Genomic DNA, 26617 nt, shown 5'->3' with positions numbered 1-26617 from the left:
CCTTCTCCATAAAAAGTCTGAGGTCAACAAACAGACTCAACACTGTGACAGCTCCAAGATAGAAACTGCCACTATACCCACCATGTATCGATGTTTCTAAGTTTGGTCTCAAAATTCTGAGGGAGTTTATTGTGTTGCAACACAGAGAGAAATATCCAGCTGGGCTGAGAATGCTGGCGTCTGTGCTCTGGTCATCGTTGGGAAGTAACAAGAGTAGAACTATGCCTTTATCAAAGCTAGATAGTTTTCAGTTACAAATAGAGGATGGATTCAACAGTCAAACGTATCTTCTACGCTACTGCATTGCCACGTTAATAGTGATTATGAGGTATTGTTATTGCCCCTTGTAGGTAAAGACAACGTGTGCTGTCCAATGTGTGAATCAGGTGAAGTCAATCAATGCCTAAAGTGATTATTTTCTTCTTTGTCAACCAAAGAGATAAAATATTTCAAGGAGTAAACAGATGAGATGACAACCGCACTGCGGGGGATTTATCCAGGAATCCCTCCTGAAATGACTTTTACTGGACCTTGTCCATTTCATTAATGTTCTGTTTCTTTCTCCTCGTTTTGTTGTGCGTGTGCTTTGTGCACGACTGTAAGAGAAAGAGAAAACCCTGCTCCAGTCACAATGCATCAGGATCAGGAGGAGAGAGAGAGCCTGCCTAGTCAGGCTGCGGCCTATATCGGTGGGAGGCATCCATAGAAAAGCATAAGGTGATTGTCTTGAAGTCTATTGTGGTTTACCGGAGAGCTCTGGCAGTCGATGCTGTTGGGCGCTCGCAGTGCAGGCGAGAGAAGGGCTCTGCCTGTGCCTATTGCATAAAACTGTTAATCCAAGATCCTCTTTACTTTTTTTTACCGGATTTCATGTACATTCTGAGACAATGGAAGGGCCTGCTAATCTCACTGCTACAGCTAAATCCATGACAATGCCAAATAATACAAGCAGGCAAAATTCTTCCATGTTCGAGCAGGTCTAAGCCCATCACTTCTGCACTGGAATTACAACAGAGATGCGTCATGTCAACAGGAGCCGGTGCGACTGTCTTGTCTCCCCCCCAGAACAATGCCAGCTTAAACCAACCCCAGTTTCCCCCTGTTTGGGTACATATTCAAATGAGTCTTCTGTTAATGGAAAAAGGCAGGCCTACTGCACCACAATAGGCCTGTGCCTGGAAAGCTAGGAACAAGTCCTACTCTGTGTCCCTTTAAAGTGTTCTTCTTTGTTCTGTCTGAAAATAAACAGCATGTTTTCGATTGAGCAGTTGCCTGTATATTGACTCTATAGTTGCAGTTGAATCATTTTGGAATTTGTTTTACATGTGTTTTTAGGGTCTGGAATGTTGAGAACATACCTGGTAACTCTATGATGGTGGTGTCGTCGTCAGCGTCCAGCATTTCAGCCATTTTCTGATATAGGCCCTTTTCATCTTGGTTCATTATTTCTACAAATCAAATAAATAATGTCACATAAAATGTCACAATCTCCTGATAACTATTACTTCAACTCAGAATTGCTCGCTTCTTTTTCAAATCTAACTAAACTGAACAAAAATGTAAAGATGTAAAGTGTTGTTCATGTTTCATGAGCTGAAATGAAAGATCACAAAAGTTGTCCATACGCACAAATTATCATGACACAAGGCAAGACCCAGATGCAGACACAGGAGGCAGATGGTTGGAGTTTAAGATGTGTAATAATCCAAAAAAGAGTAGGCTAGAGAATGGTCGTGGACAGGCAAAAGGTCAAAACCAGTTCAGAGTCCAGGAGGTACAGAGTGGCAGACAGGCTCGAGGTCAAGGCAGGCAGAATGGTCAGGCAGGCGGGTACAGAGTCCAGAACAGGCAAGGGTCAAAACCGGGAGGACTGGAAAAAGGAGAATAGCAAAGGCAGGAGTACGGGGGAAAAATGCTGGTCGACTTGGAACAAAATGCTGGTCTCACCATATACGCTGTCTGGCCATCGATGACCTGGGGGGAGGGATGGGCCTGGAAACAGAAGACAAAGGACTGTGAGACACGGGCTTAATCCTACACACATGGAAGGTAGGGTGAATACGGAGGGTACGGGGTAACACAAGACGGACAGTAGTGGAACTCAGGACTCTGGAGATGGGAAAAGGACCAATGAAACGGGGAGACACCTTGCGGGCCTCTACCCGAAAGGGCAGATCCCGAGTGGAAAGCCCTACCCTCTGCCCAATGCAGTACTAGGAGCTGGGGTCCGGCGACGGTCCGCTTGTCAACGATACCTGGAGTTGGTCTTGAGAATAGCCGCCCTGGCTCTTCTCCAGGTACGTAGACAGCGGCGGACAAACATCTGGGCCGAGGGTACGCTGACCTCCTGCTCTTGTTCCGGGAAGAGTGGAGGCTGATACCCCATGGAGCACTCAAAAGGGAAGAGTCCCGTGGCAGAACAGGGAAGGGTGTTCCAGGCATACTCCACCCAGACCAGTTGACGGCTCCAGGTAGTGGGGTTGGTTGAGACCAGGCATCTTAAGGTGATCTCCAGGTCCTGATTAGCTCGCTCCGACTGGCCGTTTGATTGGGGATGGAACCCGAATGATAGACTGGCCGATGCCCCAATAAGGGTGCAGAACGCCTTTCAAAACTGAGATGAGAATTGAGGACCCCGGTCGGAAACCATATCCATGGATCCGGAAGACGTGCTGCACCATGAGCTGGGCCGTTTCCTTGGCAGAGGGTAGTTTAGGGAGAAGGATGAAATGAGTGGCCTTAGAAAACAGATCCACCACTGTCAGAATTAGAGGTTGACCAATTAATCGGGAATGGCCGATTAATTAGGGCCGATTTCAAGTTTTCATAACAATCGGTAATCGGCATTTTTGGACACCGATTATGGCCGATTGCGTTGCACTCCACGAGGAGACTGCGTGGCAGGCTGACTACCTGCTACGCGATTGCAGCAAGGAGCCAAGGTAAGTTGCTAGCTAGCATTAAACTTATCTTATAAAAAACAATCAATCTTAACATAATCAGTAGTTAACTAAACATTATATTACTAGTTTATCTAGCTTGTCCTGCGTTGCATATAATCGATGCGGTGCCTGTTCATTTATCATCGAATCACAGCCTGATTTAACAAGAGCATTCGCGAAAAAAGCACTGTCATTGCACCAATGTGTGCCTAACCATAAACATCAATGCCTTTCTTAAAATCAATACACAAGTAATTATTTTTAACCCTGCATATTTAGTTAATATTGCCTGCTAACATTAATTTATTTTAACTAGGGAAATTGTCACTTCTCTTGCGTTCTGTGCAAGCAGAGTTAGGGTATTGTCACGCCCTGACCTTAGAGATCCCTGTTTATTCTCTATATTTTGGTTAGGTCAGGGTGTGACTAGGGTGGGTACTCTAGTTTTTGTATATCTATGTTTTCTTTTTTCTTTGTTGGCCTAGTATGGTTTCCAATCAGAGGCAGCTGTCTATCGTTGTCTCTGATTGGGGATCATACTTAGGCAGCCCTTTTTCCCAACTTCAGTTGTGGGATCTTGTCTTGTTTCGTTGCATGTATTTTGCACGACGAAGCTTTTTGTTCGTTGTGTTGTTTATTTAAATAAAGTATGATGAACCCAAATCATGCTGCGCCTTGGTCTACCCTTAACAACGTACGTTACAGAAGATCCCACCACAAACGGACCAAGCAGCGTGGTCAGGAGGACTGGACATGGGAAGAAATCCTGGAGGGAGAAGGACCCTGGACAAGGGCCGGGGAGTATCGCCATCCAAAGGATGAAGAGTTAGAGCAACAACGGAAGCCCGAGAGGCAGCTCCCCAAAAAATTGTTTGTCTGGCGGAGTCAGGGTGCAGACCTGAGCCAACTCCCCGTGCTTACCGTGAGGAGCATGTGACCGGTTAGGCACCGTGTTATGCGGTGATGCGCACGGTGTCTCCAGTGAGCATTCACAGGCCGGTGCGCTCTGTGCCAGCGCCCCGCATTTGCCAGGCGGAAGTAAGCATCCAGCCAGGACGGGTTGCGCCAGCTCTACGCTCGAGACCTCCAGTGCGCCTCCACGGCCCAGTGTATCCGGTGCCTGCTCCACGCACCAGGCTTCCAGTGCATCTCCCCAGTCCGGTGAGACCTGTTCCGGCTCCACGTACCAGGCCTCCAGTATGTCTCCCCAGCCTGGTAAGCCCTGTGGCAGCTCCACGCACCAGGCTTCCAGTACGTCTCCTGAGTCCGGTGAGACCTGTTCCGGCTCCACGTACCAGGCCTCCAGTATGTCTCCAGCGACGGTCCGCAGTCCAGAGTCTCCAGCGACGGTCTGCAGTCCAGAGTCTCCAGCGATGATCTGCAGTCCAGTCTTCAGCGACGAGCTGCAGTCCAGAGCCTCCAGCGGGGGTTCCCAGTCCAGAGCCTCTGGCAACGATCTGCATTCCGGAGCCTCCAGCGGTGGTTCCCAGTTCAGAGCCTCTGGCGATGATCCACGGTCCGGTTCCTCCGGCAACGATTCACGGTCCGGTTCCACAGAAGCGGAGGGATCAGCTTAGGGAGCGGGGGCTACGTCCCGAACCGGAGCCGCCACCGAGAGTAGATGCCCACCCGGACCCTCCCCTATAGGTTCAGGTTTGCGGCCGGAGTCCGCACTTTTGGTGGGGGGTACTGGTTTATGCAGCAGTTTGGGCTGCCTGGCTCGTTGCGAACTGTGTGAAGACCATTTCTTCCTAACAAAGACCATCATTAATTTGCCAGAATTGTACATAATATTGACATAACATTGAAGATTGTGCAAAGTAACAGCAATATTTAGACTTAGGGATGCCACCCGTTAGATAAAATATGGAATGGTTCCGTATTTCACTGAAAGAATAAACGGTTTGTTTTCGAAATGATAGTTTCCGGATTTGACCATATTAATGACCTAAGGCTCGTTTTTTTATGTGTGTTATTATATTATAATTAAGTCTATGATTTGGTATTTGATAGAGCAGTCTGACTGAGCGGTGGTAGGCAGCAGCAGGCTCGTAAGCATTCATTCAAACAGCACTTTCCTGCATTTGCCAGCAGCTCTTCGCTGTGCTTCAAGCATTGCGCTGTTTATGACTTCAAGCCTATCAACTCCCGAGATTAGGCTAGCAATACTATAGTGCCTATAAGAACATCCAATAGCCAAAGGTATATGAAATACAAATCGTATAGAGAGAAATAGTCCTATAATTCCTATAATAACTACAACCTAAAACTTCTTAACTGGGAATATTGAAGACTCATGTTAAAAGGAACCACCAGCTTTCATATGTTCTCATGTTCTGAGCAAGGAACTTAAACGTTAGCTTTTTTACATGGCACATATTGCACTTTTACTTTCTTCTCCAGCACTTAGTTTTTGCATTATTTAAACCAAAATGAACATGTTTCATTATTTATTTGAGACTAAATTGATTTTATTGATGTATTATATTAAGTTAAAATAAAAGTGTTCATTCAGTATTGTTGTAATTGTCATTATTACAAATATATATATAAAAAACGGCCGATTAATCGGTTTCGGCTTTTTTTGGCCCTCCAATAATCGGTATTGGTATCGGCGTTGAAAAATCATAATTGGTCGACCTCTAGTCAGAATGACGGTGTTGCCATCAGACGGGGGAAGCCCAGTGACAAAGTCCAGAGAGATATGGGACCAGGGACGATGAGGGACCGGTAGTAGCTGAAGAAGGCCAAAAGGAGCTTGCCGTGGAGTCTTGTTCTGGGCGCACACAGTGCATGCAGCGACGAAGGCAGAGACGTCAGGAACCATTGTGGGCCACCAGAAACGTTGTCGAAGGAAGGCTAGGGTACGGCGGGAACCAGGATGACAGGTTAGCCTGGAGGAATGAGCCCATTCCAGGACCCGGGACCGGACTGAGTTGGGGACAAACAGCCGGTTAGCCGGGCCCCCTTCAGGTCCAGGCTGGGAGCGTTGTGCCCTGCGAACCAGGATCTCAATACCCTAATCAACAGTGGCTGCTAGGCATGAGATAGGGATAATATGTGAAAATGAATCGACAGTAGAAGTTTGCAAATCCTAGGAAACGTTGCAACTGCACCCTGGACGTAGGTTGAGGCCAATCCACCACTCAGCAATGACATATACAAGAAAAGTGATTGTAGAGCGGTGGAACTCACACTTCTCGGCTTTCACAAACAGTTGGTTCTCCAGGAGGCGCTGAAGGACCTGCCTGACGTGAAGAACATGTTCTTGGGCAGACTGGGGAAAAAACAGGATGACGTCAAGGTAGACGAACACAAAACGGTTGAGCATGTCCCGGAGAACATTGTTTACCAAAGCCTGAAAGACAGCGTTGGTGAGTCCAAACGGCATGACCTGATACTCCTCTATGTACTCCTCCATAGCCTTGGTCTCCGGCCCGGATAGAGACTATAGCCGACCCCGAGGTGGTGTGGTGCCTGGGAGAAGATCAATGGCACAATCATAAGGACGGTGCGGGGGTAGGGAAGTTGCACGTGCCTTACTGAAAACTTCAAGTAGGTCATGGTACTCAGTGGGAATGACAGAAACATCCAAAGCCTTGCTGACGTCCTGAGGAAGACGTCTGGGGGAAGGCTGTGCTGCTTGAAGACAGTGGGAATGGCAAAATGGGCTCCAACCCATGATGGAGCTTGTGGTCCAGTCAATAAGAGGGTTATGTTTTTGGAGCCAGGAAAACCCCAAGACAACAGGAACATGGGGAGATGCAATGAGGAGGAACTGTATGGTCTCACTGTGGTTACCGGAATTCCGTATTTGAATGGGCATAGTACAATGAGTGACTCCACCTATTGAGTGGCCGTCCAGTGCCCTGGCATCCATGGGAACCGAGAGAGGTTGACTGGGAATACCTAGCTCAGAAGCAATAGTAGCATCCATAAAATGTTCATCAGCCCCAGAGTCAATAAGCACTCAGAGAAACTTAGATTGGTCTCCCCACAGCACAAGCACAAAGAAAGGTGTGCGGGTGATGGGAATTATGGAACTCCCAGTCTGACTCACCAAAGTACTTGTACCCACCAGAGACAAGGGTTTCCTAACAGGGCAGGTAGCTATGTAATTTCCTGCCCCTCCACAGTACAGACAACAGTTGGAATTCAACCTACGTGAGCGTTCCCCAACCGATAACCTAGCTCTTTCCAATTGCATAGGCTCAGGAGAATCCAACTCATCCGTTGTTGATAATTCACGAGGGAGCTCGGGTGGCTTCGGATCCTCTCGGGAAAACTGCCTTCGTGAACCTCCGGATTCCTTTAAAGGTGAGCGAGCCATAGCGGGTGAATGAGTGTGCCCGAGGCCAGACCTCTCACTCTTGCATTCCCTTAAGCGTCCATTAATTGTAATTGTTAGGGCGATGATGGAGTTGAGAGCCACCGGCAATTCCCAAGCAGCTAGCTCATCTTTTACCACCTCGGATAATCCATGAAGAAAGGTATCGAAGAGAGACTCCGGATTCCAGGCACTCTCGGCGGCCAACGTGCGAAAATCAACCACGTAGTCTGCCACACTACAGGAGATTTGACATAAATCAAGAAGTTTAATGGCCGCCTCTCTCCCGGATACTCAAATATCTTCCTCACCTCCGCCATGAATTCCTCCAGATGACAACAAAAGGTGGATTGCTGCTCCCAAACAGGCGTGGCCCAGGAGAGCACCCTTCCCGACATTAGCGTAATAATATACACTATCTCGCAGTGCTAGCTGCGCCACCAGAGTCTCTTGGTTCGCGCCCAGGCTCTGTCGCAGCCGGCCGCGACCGGGAGGTCCGTGGGGCGACGCACAATTGGGCTAGCGTCGTCCGGGTTAGGGAGGGTTTGGCCGGTAGGGATATCCTTGTCTCATCGCGCTCCAGCGACTCCTGTGGCGGGCCGGGCGCAGTGTGCGCTAACCAAGGGGGCCAGGTGCACGGTGTTTCCTCCGACACATTGGTGCGGCTGGCTTCCGGGTTGGAGGCGCGCTGTGTTAAGAAGCAGTGCGGCTTGGTTGGGTTGTGCTTCGGAGGACGCGTGGCTTTCGACCTTCGTCTCTCCCGAGCCCGTACGGGAGTTGTAGCGATGAGACAAGATAGTAATTACTAGCGATTGGATACCACGAAAATTGGGGAGAAAAGGGGATAAAAACTTTAAAAAAATAATAATAATAATTTTAAAAAAAATAATATACACTATCTTCGATCGGTCCAAAGGGAACAAAGATGGCTATAGCTCAAATAAGCGAGCACTGAGAAAGAAAGCCCCAACAGGTACCAGTATCTCCAGAATATCACTCCAGAGGAGGTAAGCAGGGTTCTTGGGGAACAGGGGTAGGCTGTACCAACTCACCACTAAAAGGAAAAAATGCACTGGGAGGTTGGGGTCTCTCTGGGGTGGCAAACAGCCTATGAGTCAACATCTTAATTAGCTCCATAGTAGCCTTAAACCCTTGGTCATGGCGTTCTGTCAGAGAACAAAGCCCTTCCAGAAGGTCCTATAACAGCTCCTCATGTCTCCCAATGGTGGCTCCCTGCAGGGAGACAGCTTTGCGGAGCTGGTCCAAGTCTGCTGAGTCTGTGATGGCCAGTTCGTACTATCATGACACAAGGCAAGACCCAGATGCAGACACAGGAGGCAGATGGTTGGAGTTTAAGATGTTTAATAATCCAAAAAGGAGTAGGCAAGAGAATGGTCGTGGACAGGCAAAAGGTCAAAACCAGTTCAGAGTCCAGGAGGTACAAAGCGGCAGACAGGCTCGAGGTCAAGGCAGGCAGAATGGTCAGGCAGGCGGGTACAGAGTCCAGAACAGGCAAGGGTCAAAACCGGGAGGACTAGAAAAAGGAGAATAGCAAAGGCAGGAGTATGGGAAAAAACGCTGGTGGACTTGGAACATACAAGATGAACTGGCACAGAGAGACACGAAACACAGGGATAAATACACTGGGGAAAACAAGCGTCACCTGGAGGGGGTGGAGACAATAACAAGGACAGGTGAAATCAAATCAAATCAAATTTTATTTATCACATACACATGGTTAGCAGATGTTAATGCGAGTGTAGCGAAATGCTTGTGCTTCTAGTTCCGACAATGCAGTAATAACCAACAAGTAATCTAACCTAACAATTCCACAACTACTACCTTATACACACAAGTGTAAAGGGATAAAGAATATGTACATAAAGATATATGAATGAGTGATGGTACAGAACGGCATAGGCAAGATGCAGTAGATGGTATAGAGTACAGTATATACATATGAGATGAGTAATGTAGGGTATGTAAACATAAAGTGGCATAGTTTAAAGTGGCTAGTGATACATGTATTACATAAAGATGGCAAGATGCAGTAGATGATATAGAGTACAGTATATACATATACATATGAGATGAGTAATGTAGGGTATGTAAACATTATATTAAGTGGCATTGTTTAAAGTGGCTACTGGTACATTTTTACATAATTTCCATCTATTCCCATTATTAAAGTGGCTGGAGTTGAGTCAGTATGTTGGCAGCGGCCACTAAATGTTAGTGGTGGCTGTTTAACAGTCTGATGGCCTTGAGATAGAAGCTGTTTTTCAGTCTCTCGGTCCCTGCTTTGATGCACCTGTACTGACCTCGCCTTCTGGATGATAGCGGGGTGAACAGGCAGTGGCTTGGGTGGTTGTTGTCCTTGATGATCTTTATGGCCTTCCTGTGACATCGGGTGGTGTAGGTGTCCTGGAGGGCAGGTAGTTTGCCCCCGGTGATGCGTTGTGCAGACCTCACTACCCTCTGGAGAGCCTTATGGTTGTGGGCGGAGCAGTTGCCGTACCAGGCGGTGATACAGCCCGACAGGATGCTCTCGATTGTGCATCTGTAGAAGTTTGTGAGTGCTTTTGGTGACAAGCCGAATTTCTTCAGCCTCCTGAGGCGCTGCTGCGCCTTCTTCACAACGCTGTCTGTGTGGGTGGACCAATTCAGTTTGTCCGTGATGTGTACACCGAGGAACTTAAAACTTTCCACCTTCTCCACTACTGTCCCGTCGATGTGGATAGGGGGGTGCTCCCTCTGCTGTTTCCTGAAGTCCACAATCATCTCCTTTGTTTTGTTGACGTTGAGTGTGAGGTTATTTTCCTGACACCACACTCCGAGGGCCCTCACCTCCTCCCTGTAGGCCGTCTCGTCGTTGTTGGTAATCAAGCCTACCACTGTAGTGTCGTCCGCAAACTTGATGATTGAGTTGGAGGCGTGCATGGCCACGCAGTCGTGGGTGAACAGGGAGTACGAGGGCTCAGAACGCACCCTTGTGGGGCCCCGGTGTTGAGGATCAGTGGGGTGGAGATGTTGTTACCTACCCTCACCACCTGGGGGCGGCCCGTCAGGAAGTCCAGGACCCAGTTGCACAGGGCGGGGTCGAGACCCAGGGTCTCGAGCTTGATGACGAGTTTGGAGGGTACTATGGTGGTAAAAATTTCTCTACCATAAGTAGCCTCCAAAGTTGTTTTAGAGAATTTGGCAGTACGTTCAACCGGCCTCACAACTGTAGACTACGTGTATGGCATCGTGTGGGCGAGTGATTTGCTTATGTCAACTTTGTGAACAGTGTGCTCAATGGTGGCGGAGGGGTTTGGGTATGGGCAGGCATAAGCTATGGACAACGAATACAATTGCATTTTATCGATGGCAATTTGAAAGCACAGAGATACCGTGACGAGATCCTGAGGCCCATTTTCGTGCTGTTCATCTGCCGCCATCACATCATGTTTCAGCATGATAATGCACAACCCCACGTCGCAAGGATCTGTACACAATTCCTGGAAGCTGAAAATGTCCCAGTTCTTCCATGGCCTGCATACTCAGACATTTCAACCATTGAGCATGTTTGGGATGCTCTGGATCGACGTGTACGACAGTGGGTTCCAGTTCCAGCCAATATCCAGCAACTTCGCACAGTAATTGAAGAGGAGTGGGACAACATTCTACAGGCCACAATCAACAGTCTGATCAACTCTATGTGAAGGAGTTGTGTCGCGCTGCATGAAGCAAATGGTGGTCACACCAGATAATGACTGGTTTTCTGATCCACACCCTACCTTTTTTTAAAAGGTATCTGTGACCAACATATGCATATGTGTATTCCCAGTCATGTGAAATCGATAGATTAGGGCTTAACGAATGTATTTCAATTGACTGATTTCTTTTTATGAACCGTAACTCAGTAAAATCTTTGAAATTGTTGCATGTTACATTTATATTTTTTGTTCACTGTAAATACATGTGTGCTTGAAATTACATATATGTGTGCTTAAAATTACATTCAAATTGTCAAGGCTAGTCAATATATATGCAAACATGCAAAACATTCTCATTCATGGGGTAATAGCAAATGGTCAGGTAGGGAATAACATTTCTACAAAGGTAATGAAAAAGGAGCAGGAATATGCCTCTTAGGTTGATTGTCATCATTTGATGGGATTGGGCTTTAGGACTCCTTTGATATTACAAGGCAGTGATATCCAAAAGATACAGGTGAAATGGCTCCTCTGTTAATAGCCATGTTTCATTATAACATGCATATTACTTGACTCCCAAGAGCATGGTTTTAATAGGCATGGGGGGGTGCAACTATTGATATGGCTCTGTCTGGTGTCTGTCATTTGATGGGAGCGTAAGAAAAGCTGGAGCAAAATGAAACTGACCAATGATACGTGACCTTCATCAATGACAACGAGCTGGAAACTAACACACTGTCCTATGTATGAGCCATCTCGTGGACCATCAGTAGTAAATGTATTTACATAGTACCGCCCTTGCCGTCAGAAACTGGCTGCCAATGAGTGATCTTTCTCACCTCACTTTAATGAACTGAGGAGAACTATTATGATGAGAAATGGCATACTTAATTCCAGCTCATCTTCTGTGCCGACCTCCGCCATCCCGCACCGCCTTGGGTTGGTTTCCTGCACCAGCGCTGGGTCAAAGTAATTTCGGGCACGCTCATTTCCTGTGGAAACTACGCCAGAAGAGCGAGAGAGAGTGAGAGAGGAGGAGGAAGGTGGGAGTGGTGGAGCGGCAGGTTGGTGGAGGTCAGTGTTTATTAGAAGCATATGAAGCAAAATGTTAATTTTGAAAGCCACACTGTTGAGGCTGGCCAGAGAGCCAGCGTCTGCTACCTGATAAGCCCTGGCCGGTCAGTCCGTTCACATGAGCGCGGCTCGCCGGGGCCCAGTGGAGCTCTGGGGCCTAATTAGCATGCCGCGAAAGGTCACACCAGGCAATCTCTTAAATACGATTGCCATATGTTACTTGTGTTCAAAAGGAACTAATGAGAAACTGTACAAGCAAAAGTACCTGGAATTTCAAAGACAATACCCCTCTAAATGCTCTGGGGTCGGCGGTTGGGAGAACCCGGTCGGTTTGGGCCGAGTGAAGGCAGAGAAGGAAAATAACTTAACCCGTGTCCCATTGACTTCTTATTAGCAATCGCTGACCTATGGGCATCAAAGCTGCTCTGCTAGAATTTATGGGAATCCAGCACCTCAAGGGGTGTTTCTAATAAAACAGGTACACCCCACCGAGTTGCTTTCTTAACCTGAAATTATTCTCTTGGCTTGAATATTTCACAGACTATATCCCCAATCTAAATTGCTTTACTTGTATTACTCGGTGGGGCTAAATGAAGAGGTGTGTGTAAAAACATTTTTGCACACAAGGATCACATTTATATTAGAGAGTGGATCAACGCTGGGATGCATAAAAATGTAGAGTAAGTGTGTTTGCATAAGACCTCTACTCTGCATAGGACCCACCCACCAAGAGTTCTGTAGGCTTCTATTTGTGTTTATGTCATATATTGTACAAGCTTTTCTACATACCTTCCTCACTGTTGAACGCCAGTTACAAATTGTCAAATAGAGACACTTATTAGGCTGGAGTCCTGTATATTCATTGCTGCACTTATGAATTTTAGTGATACCATAAATTAACTGTAAAATTCACAAGTAAGTCCCTTTACGTCGTAAACACAGTTTTAACAATTTCGCTGCAATAGCTTTGAGGTTATGAAAGCCTTTTTTCAATCTACATTTGCATAATGGCGGCAGCTCTCAAAGATCTTGTCTTTGAATCATATCTTTGATTTACCTAAATAGTCTGGCTGTCCTCCAGTTCTTCGCCTCTAATAAAAATAGCAATTCCCTGTTCTTACATGCAAGCTATCAATAACCCACACTACTTCTCTCCATCCAAATCTACTGTTAACAGGCAGTTTTGATGAAAGATATTGAGGATAACCAAATAGAAGTGTCACAAACATGAGAGAGCTGCTGCTTGCATCTATTATATAGAGGTACAGGCTCTACAGACTGTTGCTATGTGTGTCAGTGCACTGGCAATGGGATTTAATATATGCCCTTTTTGAATATGAAAATAACTGCAGTGCCTATTGGAGAAATAAGACCACATATGTTTGGCTGCTCTATTTCAATTTGTAATGAAAATGCAGAACTCTAAATTATATAAAATACATAGGATAGTATTCTAGACGTAATGTTACATTTACTAGGGGGGAAATGACATAAATATCAAAACAAAATCAATGACAATTGTAGCATTGCTTACGATACACTTCTGTAGAAATAACGTTTTATCTCAGTAATGCACATATTTTATTAGCCCTACATATAAATGTACCATTTCTAAAGAAGCCTTGATCCATAACTGATGAGACTACTCATTCATTTAGCGCTCCTTCAACTATAAGGTATTTTTTCAGCGTTAACTTTGACACACATTGAAAGTCTTGGGGGCATGCACTTGCACACATGCACACACAATGGCAGACACACACACCACACCATCCACACGAGACACATCCAATGAGAAAGTTTCCCATGAATGATTGATTTCACACAGGGGGCCTCAGAATATTACTGTTTCTCCTTTTTCTTTCTTTCTTTTTTAAATAAGTGCAAGTCATAAGATATCTCCCTGACAACTCAGAGACATGCGGGGCAGATGCTATCGATTTAATCTCTGATGAGAGAAGACTTCCCTGGGATTCATAAAAGCCCTGCTCCCTGCCTGGCATGCCGATGGGTGACACCACATCTACTGTATCAGATGGATCAGCTCAGTAGCACCACTGTTGTCTAATGTGCTACTCTACCCAGCACTGAGTGTGGGCAAAATGGACTAGACTTGAATGAGGTTTGCTCCCCTCAATAAAATGCCACTAATCAAAACTACTGTAATACAACAGATCTAAGGAAAATCCCATTTTCTTCAGTATAAAAGACACTAATGAGTTTACTGTGATCATGGGATACACCAATTTGGTACATGGAAACTCAAAAAGATACCAAGAGAACTATAGTGCTTATGATCACGTGTTATGACGTGTCTATACATTCGTGTTTGTGATTTAAACCCCAACAGTTTCTTTCTCTCTGTGTCTCACTCCACCTGGCACTATTATGTTTTGAAAATATTTTAGAATGATCCCTTAATATCCCTTAACTTTGTCAAGGAACAGACACAACCATGAAAAAAAGTAACCAAGAGGCGTTAATAGTGATTATCCTAAGCTTAGCCAGGAGACAATGAATATTCTCAACAGCTCCAGAAAATGTATGTGTATGTTTGAGTGATGTCCAAATGTTGGAAGCTTCTCTCCACTAACATTAAGCTTCAATGAATTACTAGATTATTAATTAAATAAATAAAAACATCTCTTAATTCAAAATACCTGACTTGTGTGACCTATCAAGACCAAACCGGCATTTCTTTTAATGTTTGAACGCATCACAGTGTGTGTAACATCATATCGCTCAAGAGTCTCACTGACATAGTAAATTACAAGGGGGCATATTTTCCTGCAGGATGGGCCATCAGCTCTGTTTCAGGGACGTTATGTACACTATACGTTATAAAGATAGTGTGTATATGCTGGTAGGGGTATGCTAAGTAAATGCTCTCTTTGATGACTCCAGCCCTCCAGAAGGCAGAATACTGTTAGTGTGAGTTGAGAGGCTGATTCCGCCAGGGTGTTCTGGAACCCCCACTCTTGTGACATTCTCCAGTTAGGTGGAATTTATATGAGGGGTACTTGTTAGGACATGCTAGCTTTGGAATGTGAGGACCAGGCCCTCAGAAACCCAAAAGGTTAGATCGGGAACAAATCCACAAATCCACTGTCAACGGGTTTGAGGCTAATGAAGAATGAAGCTTCACCTCTTGGTTTGGCAGGGGCTCGCAGCTCCATTTTTTGTTGGTGAGCTGCAAGGGTGCTATCTTGCCTGTCACGTTGAATTTCTCTCCCTGCTGAAGCCCGAGAAGCTGAAAGCTCTGTGCTGTAGCTTCCATCGAAGACAGGGTTTTCAATGCCTTCCACCACAGCACTCTCCTCCATTTCGCCTGCAAAAAAAGAGAAGAAAAAACACCATAACACAACAGGAAGGTCAAAAGTGGTGCATTATACCAAAGTACATTTAATGGCAGCAGAACATTCCTTCTAGTGATTCCTCTCCCCCTAAATACTGATGTGCATCCTCCTCGAATGTCACTAAAACACAATTAGGTTAAAATTAAATCTGAATCTTGCGGGGGAGGGGGGGGGGGGGGGGTAGAGAAGAAGAAGAAATGATTAAAATAATTACAAATTGCGCCCTGACAAGCAAGAGCAAAATTTAGCCCAAAGCCATTTGTCTGTAATTAGTTAATTAATCCTTACACAAATTATGAGCAATAACTCATCAAGCAGGGCTCACCCATCAGAAATTCAGCCGACTTGGATTTCTTCTGCTTAGGTTGCTGCAGAGCCTTCTGCTGTAACTTCTGGAGGGAAATTGTTAAATGAATAAATTAGCTGCAGAATGAAGATCATCATTTATGATCCGCAACTAACGCAGTATTTTAAATATGGGACGACACCGAAATGTCATTTAATTTACATCGCCGCTAAAGGGGTCAAGCACTAATTGAACAACAGGAGTGGAAACATTTTTAATCATAAATAAATAAGAAAAGTTGTCACGAATGCGTAATGAAGGTCACATTAAAATACTTCCTCCTTTTTCCAAATGAATGGGAAACAACACTCTCTCCCTTGGAAAATTATGCATTTTTACACAGGCTTCGTGAGTGTGTGGAGATTCATTGTGCAAATGAATATGGAAATCCAAGCACATTGCTCATTACGTACATTCTTATGAACACATCCTAAAAAGTCTGGAGAAAAATGGTCCTTAAAATCAGAGAGTTCAAGGATTCTGCTATTTTTTTGTGATGCTTTGAAAAATATTCAATACTCGATTTATGGGAAGTGCAAAAAAAAAAAATCCCTTATGTGATAGAAAGCAAATTGCATAGCAAAGCCCAAACACAACCCAACTTGCAGCGAACCTTTCATAATACCCTATGAATGCCCCATAGTAATTGGGCTCCAAAGCCATTTGTTAACTTTGATGTACAACCCCAAGCATCATGGAACATTTTCACTTAATCACACCATATTGTGACTCTTCTTAAAATAGTTTTGCTAAGATCCAGTGTGCTCCAAAGAAGTTTGATGAAGCATCCCTTTGCCCCTTCCAAAGATAAGACCATTCAATAGCCTACAGTACATGGCCACAATATAACATTATTAGATAACACATGAAAGAGGGAAATACAAACCGTGATCACTGAAAGCCACCTACAGGAGTACATGCACGGTAGGCCTAAAATGGGTCTTTTTCTATGAGCACTTCAATGTAATAATGAGGATTTTGACATAATGTTTCATGGCTATTTCTATATGCTACATATACTGTTGGAGGCAATGTCATTCAACTGAGAGTGGTATACTAATGAAAATGGAAACTAGAAATGTAGAAATCCCCTTTGAAATCAAGAAATGGTGGAACAAAATGGTGAGCCTCTAATTTCTGTGGACAAGAAGAACAACAAGAAAAGCCCAGGTAAATCACATTAGTAGTTGTTTTTGTTATGGATGTTTATTTCCCTGTACATGCATATCCTTATGTTTAAGATCTCTAGCTATAGCCTCAAAGCATTTAGTTGGAACTTCAATTTCAAAAATCATTTATGCAGATTCTGATGATGAACGGTGCCCATGCCCATGAACAGCATGTATTTGTATACAATATTTAATTTCAAAGACAAAATCAGGGGTATGGGAGGGCGGGGGGTTCATTCTAAATGACAGAGCAATTAAAATAGTGGAGGACACATTCCAATCTGGAAAGAAGAGTTTTGTAAATCTGTTTTTACATCCAACAAGCCCTACAGCAAGACATTCATTTATACCATAGAGATGAATGGTTATCTAATTGTAACTTATTTAAAAACCATTTTCTCTTTCCACTGAGTTCCAATCAATTTCTCCCAGTTGAAGAGAACAGTAAGACTAAAAACACTGACCAGAGACCAGAGTGTGTAGCATGAGATTCAGTTTCCTTTTCCAGTGTCAAACATATTTTTTAAACACATACTGTACAGGTTTTGGTTCATATCCAAAAGTAAATGAGGAAGTTATAATAGTATCGCTACTTGAGAAGCAAGTAATGAGTTTGCTAATAGGAAAATGACACATAATGAACATCGCCTTGTGTATATGAACACCAGTTTATATGATTCCGTAACAGGCTGAGTTAGTAATTCAAAAAAGATGCAGCAGCATGCAAAATGGTGCTTGGGTTTTTGTTGTTGTTGTTTTAGTTTCATGGTAACCTACAAATCATACTTCTGAGACTTCATCATCATATTGAAGGACAATTCGAGAATACACTATGAAACTGCTGTTTACGTTTAAAAAACACTGTATAGAATATGCAATAATGCAGCATGGTGAGGAATTGACAGTAAATGACAGTAGGCATGTATTGCATGTGGTATTGTAGGATACATTCAGACATGTTTGGGGCTGGTCTTTAGTTAGCTAGTGTAATTAATCATCAAATTAGCACAATGTGGGCGGATAGCACGCCTTTATTTTTCAAATCATTGTTTTTGCCCTTGAGACTAAGGCACTTTGAAGAGGAAGGCAAAAAAACTCACATAAATCCCATTTAATTATCACGCATTATGTTTTATCTTAGGCCAGAATAAAATGAACTATACATCCTTCTAATTACTATGAAATATCCATATTTGCTTCCTTCCCTATAGAAAATATAAAAATCTAGCATTCCCAATCCCTTTAACACTGCCTTTAAAGACACATCTTATTCAGTGCATTTACATGTACAGTATACTGTTGTCGTGTGATTCTTGATAATGCTGCATTATTGCCCAGGCTTATTCCAGACATGTTTTCCCTATCTGTATGAGTCAAGCTGAGTCTGTTGTTATGTCGTAGGACTTTCTGTATTTCTGTATTATGTGCATCAATCTGCTGCTTAGAAAGGCAAACTGTAGTCTACCGTCAGTAACACTAAAACCAGCATCAAAAGACAAACTCATGACGTTGAAATGTACATCTGCACATCAGAAGGTGTGGCTAAATTTAAAATGGAAGTTGGTCTTATTCCTCAAATTATGAATTAGCTCTGTCTTCCACCAAATGTCAACACATTTTGAGATTTGCATGAATGTATCATCTTGAGTTCAGTTCCTGTTTAAGATAAACCTCAGTAAACCATTTCAGTAAACGTACACATGGAGAGTCCACATGCTGCGAGCAGAACGCTTTTGGTCATTGTCGGTAAAAATCCACTCCATTTAGAGAGCTAACAGAATTCATGTTTTCTCTTTTAATTCCTTGGTTTCCACTGACAGTGACAGCATGTCCCGTTTTTACAACGACAATCACCCAGTGTGCTCTAACAGGATGCAGCATGCAGATGTTTCATTTCTAAAACATGCAAGTGATAAAAACAAGGTAATAGTGGTGGCATAATGGGACGATTCTGCCAGCTTAGATTTTCGGAATCTGAACAACTGTTCCAATTCTAACAATATCACGAGCAGGATAAACTACAGAGGGGCAAATATCTTCTGACATGTCTTTCCAATGAACATAAATATATTAAATGCATGTTGCTGTATTGGAGTCATGTGCCAAGAAGCTCTAGTGTATTATAACAAGCCCTGAATACCAAAGTAAAAAATGCCCTGAATTCATTGTGTTGTCATTTGAAGGAATCTACTGTTCAAAACCATACCCCTTCCTTCCCTAATTGAATCTGCACATTAAAAAAATGCTTACTTTGTGGTCAAGACGAGAAAAAAAATCATTTATAACTGGTGACAAGAAAAATCTATGAAGTTTTTTAAAAGAATGTGATTGTTGTCAAAAGGAATTGGGTACAACAATGCCTTGTTCAGTTCGGGTTCCATTCAAAGCCGGAGCTGTGAGGGCTCGGGGAGAAGACTGCTGCTAGGCTGGTGGGCACAGACCAGCTAGAAAGTAAATTTTGCATACTGTACGGATCATCGCCCAGTTCAGGCCAGTCACATTGAATCTGCCATCAACCAATTGTGCTTCATGAAACCGTCAACCCTAATTTACGTCTGGCTGTTTTCTTCTATCCGGCTGTAAACAAACCCCGCTTTGAGCTGTCTCCCTCATCCCTATCTGCTTACGAGGGGAGCGAGGACAGCCCAAGTCCGCTGTGTCAGAAACAAGCAACTTAAAGCCTACCACTTCCAGACAGCAGTCTGTGCAGCAGGCACAGAGTCAACGAGAGGAGCTTCTTTGGAATGACAGAGTTTTACTGGGGTTTAAAGGGGCGAATACATTAGGCCCGTACTGATGCTGGCGTGTTGTGTCTCTATCCTTATATTATATTAGAGAGCTCCAAATCTGAACAACTGTTTTTAAAATCATTAGGATAGCAGCATTGTGCATTAGTTTACAGGCTATTCTCCCAATCTAGCCCATGAAAGGAAAACAACTGCCACACAGAGTAAATGGATGCATATCTAAATTGACAATGGAATTGAATCTTTTTTCAATCTATATGCAAGTGTGTGACAGGTATATAGTCGTGTAGTGAAAGGTTTCTGCAGGCTGGGACTGAACTAAACAACATATTGCTTAATCAATGCTGGCAGAAATTGCTTTTGTTGTCATCTTTTATGTAGGCCCGCTTTATCTACTTTCAAATACATATGCAGTGGCCAATTCAAAAAATTGTACCGCATGAAAAGCTATTTTCAATCAGTTTGAGATAAAAGTCATATCAGCAAAATGTGAATGATGGAAATACAAGGTACAGTATATAGAGGTATATTGTATTTAAAAGTGTGTATACTACAATTCCCCCCTGACTTAAAACATTATAGGAATTGGCTGACATTTCTGTCCTACAACAGCATCAAAACATAATCTTTCAAATTAAATCGGAACTAAACCTATTTTCATTTAAAGGACATAAATAGTCTTATAGGTTTGTGGTAATTGTTGTCCACCAAACAGTTTCACATTAAACAACAGCTTCAGTTGGTGTAGACAGAAAAACATAATTAGTATTCAGGCTTAATTAATCTATGCTGGCCCCTTTAAGTGAATTAGTCAATTATTTATGCATGTGTGCTCCTTTGATGCTAACAGATTATGTATGTTACAGGGAGAACCTTGAAATATGACTTTGAAAACTTTTCATGACAAAATGTCACCACAGGCTGCTCTAAAGGCTGAAAGAAATGTCAGTGCAGACCCAGAATACACAATGATTATGGACCAGACATTCCCGGGCCTGAATAATGAGAAAAACAAAGATCATAACTATCAAATCCATTTTAAACATTTCACTCCCAAAACAGGGGAAATCTCACAAATTCATTGTTTAACGCCTTGGCAAGAGGCAAAATAAATCACTGAAATATGGACTTTTGTGCACCCTAATCCAAGTAATGGAAATCTAACACAGTAGGATCAAGGTTTCACCAAGGATCATGGGAACTCCTTGGGATTTCCAAGAGCCTTTTTGTTCCCTCTCCTTGAGAACTCTCCACAGCCCCAGCTCTGCCCTCTACACCCCTCAATCCCCATTGAAATCTCAGAGGCAGCTTGGAGGAATGCTAAATGTCAATGGTCAGCCTGCCCCAGCACCTTCAGAGAAAATGGAGGTATGAAGGCCTAACCCCTGTATTTGGCTACGGGGCTAGTGGTAAAACTTTACTCACGCTGCCAGAAGTGTCCATGACTGCTCACTGCACCGATCTTGGAGCATTTGACTCTGATCCCTGGACAGTGACTGGAACCTGTGCAGAAGAAAATTGCTAGATGAATCGCGAAGAAAAACTATATTTGTAAAAAGTTGGAAATCAATTGAGTGAATATAGTAAACACTTTTGTATGCTGTTATTACAGAAAGTTCTTACTGTATGCCTATGCAGACCCTATTGCACAAAATGCTTCATTTCATACAGTACTAATCATATCTTTAATTTCCCTCTGTTGTTTGTGTTTTGATCTACAGACTATAATCTTTTAAATGCGTCTAGGAGAATTACGGGCTAAGTGCAGTTTATTTATATCAGAGATACCAAATTATTTGCCCTTATTATTCAAATAGTTCATTCATTTACATCTGATACAATACTATTTGGTATTTTCTATCTCCTTTTCCTATGGTAATTCACATGGCTTCCACAAGTTTCTGCAGAAATAGCTAAACAAACCCCAGGCAAAGTGTGAAAGATGATCCCATACCATGTGAGTTAGGATGAAATGCTACACTTTTTCACACTAAACACTGCTCCACTGGGTGTGATTGAAAAACATTAAGCTTTTGAATCTGTGTGTTGTATGTGTGAGGGAAAATGTATGTTGTAACAAGTGGGCCTATGTTTTTGTAATTATTTCAAATTACACTCTGCGTAATAACCAGGTGAAAGCGATCCAGTGTTTAGTCCACATTACACACACTAGAAAGGAAAGACCACGGGATATCCTTACACCTTAATATGGGCCATAACTAAATAGTTATTATTTTTCTCAGTTGTTGGAACTATTTAATTATATTTCCAGCTGCATCTATTCCTTTCCTTTCCTCTTTATCACTGGGATAAGGGAAAGATTAGGACTATGTTCGGATAAAGAGCTACTTTGTAGCATTTCCTGTACATGTGCATTTTATTGAATTAAAGGCGGTTTTCAAATTCATGTTTTTCATTTGGTGATTTGTTTTTCTTAGTTATTAATAGAGATGGGTGGTTGAATGTTTTATAGAGGTCATAAAACGAGATGCTGTGAGAGCCCCAGACAATTGGTTGTAAAAAGCTGTTAGCCTCTATCTGCCAAACGCTGTTCTCCAAGTAATGTGATTGCCAACAGTTTCTTAACCACAGAAATGACTGACTCATTACTGCTTTGGGTTCTGGCTCTGCAAAGGCCATGCAAATATATGTACACAACGCCCTACAGTCCTTTGAGTTTAACACACTCTGTGGGTTGAAGTTAACGACACAAGCGCCCATCCAGTGATGACTGGCTATGAGTTCATTGCTTCGTCTTACATTATCTCATGCTTAGTAAACAATTGATCCATGCCATACAGTGCCAGTGTTGACCAATAACATCAAATCCTGTTAAATACAGACTTTGAAGAAAACACATGTCATGACAACTGTTACTACAACTCTTAAATGTACCATTCTTCCAATAAATCTAGTGCTCCATTGGAATAATGGACCCAAAGAGAGCTTATGAAAAGTGTGAAATTACCTTAACAGAAAATGAAACCCAGTTCTATACGGTTTCAACAGGATGTAGTGATACAAATAACTTATTTGACCCCCTACCCTTCCTCTGCCCTGAGAAGCATCATCTCCTAGGTAAACTACTCAGCAAAGCTCAATCAACCCTTAATCCTGAATGAGAGGGTGTTCTGTTCTATGTTGCTATGCATAAGAACTTCCGCTCTCTAAGGCTTTGTGTGACATTACATTTTTGGTTGACATTCTTTGTTTTCCACCAACAGGGATAAAGGATGTAATTTCATAGTCACAGAGGCACAGGCCACAATTATTTCCTAAGTATGTATTTTATCTTGTCTTGGACACAGAGGCCACAATTCCTGCATGCCATTTAGGTGCAATTGTATTGTAGCTCCCCAGTTGTTTATTTGACAATAGCCTATCTACCTGCCCTGTTATCAATATAGACTACTTAACAACTACTTCTATTGTATTTACCTGTTTCTTCTTATGAAGTTCACATTCTTGGCAACTGGATGGAATGAGTAACAGCTGAATCGAGAAACCTAGCACTTGCATGTGGAACTTGATCTGTGAGTGCATACAGTAGGCCTACTCAGGGTGTGGGATGCCTGCAAATTGAGAGCAACAATATATCACTAGCATGACAAACTGTATCACAAAATATGCAAACAACTTCATGCGTGTTGAATTTATATGTTAATGTAGAAAAAAATGTATGTATAGTCCGCAAATAATAGCTGACGTTTCCTGCAGTAGTCGACAAGGCCTCGCTTGAGGTGCAATATTGTTGTTGTTCCCAAGTTTGTTTAACAACAGACTGTCTGCCCCGTAAACAATATTCTCCATATACAGTTCACATTATTGGATTGATTGAGCAGCAGGCAAATGGAGAAACATTGCACACACATATGCCACCGACAAATAAGACGTTTTATTCATCTGTATCATGAGTTAGTTGATCAAGGCCTTGCCGACTACCCTACAGAAAGTTTAGCTAGGCTATTATTTGTAGAAAAGTCGTGAAATAGGCCATCTACTAATGCATTATTTCGACTTACATAAACTGGTATGAAACGTATATGCCTATTAGCCGTACTGTTTTCCACTAGCGCTACCTACCTGTGTGAGTTCTGAAATTGAAGGCGTTTCGCTGAGTATGAAACGAGTGAGCTGCCAACCAAGCACGCAAAGAGAAGTCAAAGGTATGGTTCCCACAATATATATTTTTTATTTAACTAGCCAACTCAGTTAAGAACAAATTATTATTTACAATGACGGCCTAGGAACAGTGGGTTAACTGTCTTGTTCAGGGGCAGAACGACAGATTTTTACCTGGTCAGCTCGGGGATTTGATCCGGCAACCCAACGCTCTAACCACTAGGCTACCTGCCACAACGTCATAATTGGCTATCGCAAAAATGTATGAAAACAAAAATGAGCTTTTCTGTATTCATTTAAGGTTAGGCATAATGTTAGCAGTGTGGTTAGGGTTAAGGTTTGAGATCACATTTTAAGAAGACTTTGTGGGGTTTATTGCCGCGATCCAAACAACTGGGAACTCGGAAAAATACGAGATCAAATCATGACGTCAGTGATCTACAGGTCGCAAAGACGGAGCTCTAGAAAGAGGCCCGAGTTGGATGACCGTTCAAATCGATTTTCCCAATCGGAGCTCCCCCCCCGAGTTCCCATTGGTTTTGAACGCACTGAAGTCGGAAGTCAGAGATTTCCGCGGCATATGACTTTGTGGCTGTCGTAACTAGTAACGACCCAAAGGTATGGGACCGCGCTCTCGAGTCTGGCAGACACCTGCAATTTCAGAACATCACACAAAGGTAGCACAAGAATGGCAAACTGTACCCGTAAATACGTTGAAACAAGTTCATGTGAGTGGAATTTATGTTTCATGTCGAAATAATGCTTGTAGCCTACTTCATAACCTCAAACGTCTACGAATAAAAGCTCACATTTCCTGCAGAAGTCTAACGTTACAAGCCAAGACCTTGGTCAACTCATGATACAAACGGGTAAAACTTGATATTTGTCGGTTGATAGCATCACTCAGATCTATCTTACATTGAAATTACTTCGGGTAAATGTTAAAACATGCGAATATGCAACAGGAATAGGATTTTAGAATAAATTACCTGACACGGTTTTGCCTGCCTCTCTCCCCCCGAACTCTACCCGGCCTTCACCAAGACAGGATCCTGTAGCCAAGGTGATGGTGACGTTGCTACCCCATATGCTGCGGTCATTACTACAGGTGAGTATCAAAATGTCCTGCTTGAGCTCTCAAATGTTTATCAATGTATCCTGAGTTTTTCGTAAAATATAAACATAATTCATTGAGTGAACGGTTTTGTGTCTAAATAGCGTACAAAAGGCCTAAGTTACATTATCCCAGGTGTCGAATTCAAAGTATATTTCCTTTCATCTGGCAGTATGGCTATAACGTTGTTGTTAGTAACTATTACGTTGATACTATAATTCCAAATTTTGGCAAACGGGATACAACAGCAAAGTATGAGCACGTGAGCAACACTGTTACTGTTTGGTGTAACTGTTGAGTGCAAAGATAAGGTTTCAGCAATGGGTAAGCTACATCTGCCAGATGGCACCACCGTTGGTATTTTAAATGTTGATTTATTATTTATGCAGAGCAGATCTGCATGGTTTCAGACAACCTTTCAAAGAGATTTCACCACCACTGTATTTCCAGGGAGGAGTGATATTATGACTTTGCTACTTCTCAACATCAATTACAGTAATGAGGTCCCATCCAAGGTAAAGCCATCATACAGCTTTGTAAACATTCATTATGCAGTATGACAATTTACACAAAGGTTCCCCATGAATTATTTAGGATGGTTCATATAAACATTCTTGTCACAAAGAAAACCTGGAGTGCATTACAGCCTGGTGTGAAGAATAGGTACAAAACACAGCAGATTGCTTCCTTCACAATAGGCACAGGGCATGGCTAATGTCTCCACAAGAAGAAACAGCCCTAGCTTTGTTATTTATTACTGAGGAACTACCTAGGCCATCGGTGGCCTTTTCATCTGAGGGAGAGAGATTGCTTTCATGAGAAATATCTTTCTTTCTTTGTTTCTTTTAGTGTTTTGGAATCCATGTTACCATGTTTGATCATGAATAACATGATAAACTAACATTCACCTAATTTATATTGGACAATGTACATTAGACATCAACTGGTTAGTTCCAGAGATGTACAGGTTACCTTTAATAAAGTGAAGAACATGCACAATAGAAAGAAGAAAAAAAACATCTAAACAAAACAGAGGGCACCAAATCAATAATATAATTCCTGAAATAAAGTCCTTTGTTCAGTAAAACATAATTAGGCTTATACAGTCACCAAACTACAGAGCTTAGCATCATCTCTGTGCCTAATAAACTGGTTGTATATGTGATCTAAATAAGACATTCACCGATCTGGACTGCCCATTTTCCAGCTTAGTTGTCCTTGATCGTTTAAATGATTAAATATAGACCTAAATCTACGATCTGGCTCTATCTTATCCAATTAATTCTCAATGTAGGCATGAGACTGGTTAATGATGTTATCTTACCTAATTAACCTGCATAGGGATTCGACTCTAGGACAGGAATTGTTCATCCCTCATCTAAGTGTTCATTACTATCATTACCATAAAGGGACTAACTTATGATGTTGGCCGTTCTGGCACCATTAATTTAGATTGAGTCCTTTTTTGCTTCATTTCGTTTTGGTTTTGCTTTGGGGTCATTTTTAATTACGGTAAAGATTGAAAATATGGAAATTCTCGAATACATTCAATTGCGGTCAAAACAATCACAGGGATAGCGTGAGATTTGCAAGCGATTTTGCTACTTTGGGTGTTTTCAGACTTTAGATTTGCTATTTTGTTCCCGGCGAGGCTCAGCAACAAACTGTACTTTGAAAACTCTCTTTTTTTTGTCAGCTTTCAGAATCAGCTTCAACCTATTA

The 26617-nt window shown here is 42.8% G+C and overlaps 1 protein-coding gene across 1 annotated transcript in view; it reads right to left on the bottom strand.

The window, feature by feature from the left end:
- ofcc1 (orofacial cleft 1 candidate 1) overlaps positions 1–26617 on the bottom strand; it is a 122369-nt gene that overhangs the window by 93440 nt on the left and 2312 nt on the right. Inside the window, exons 3-6 of the mRNA XM_038997223.1 lie at positions 15723–15789; positions 15187–15369; positions 11855–11959; positions 1359–1448 (exon numbers count right to left, since the gene is read on the bottom strand). Of these exons, the coding sequence (XP_038853151.1) occupies positions 1359–1448; positions 11855–11959; positions 15187–15369; positions 15723–15789 (445 nt within the window). The remainder of the gene's footprint in view (positions 1–1358; positions 1449–11854; positions 11960–15186; positions 15370–15722; positions 15790–26617) is intronic.

This window comes from Salvelinus namaycush, chromosome 7, assembly GCF_016432855.1.
Source record: "Salvelinus namaycush isolate Seneca chromosome 7, SaNama_1.0, whole genome shotgun sequence".
Taxonomy (NCBI): Eukaryota; Metazoa; Chordata; class Actinopteri; order Salmoniformes; family Salmonidae; genus Salvelinus; species Salvelinus namaycush.
Note: the sequence above shows the minus strand (reverse complement) of the source record. Positions and strands in the feature narration are given on the sequence as shown.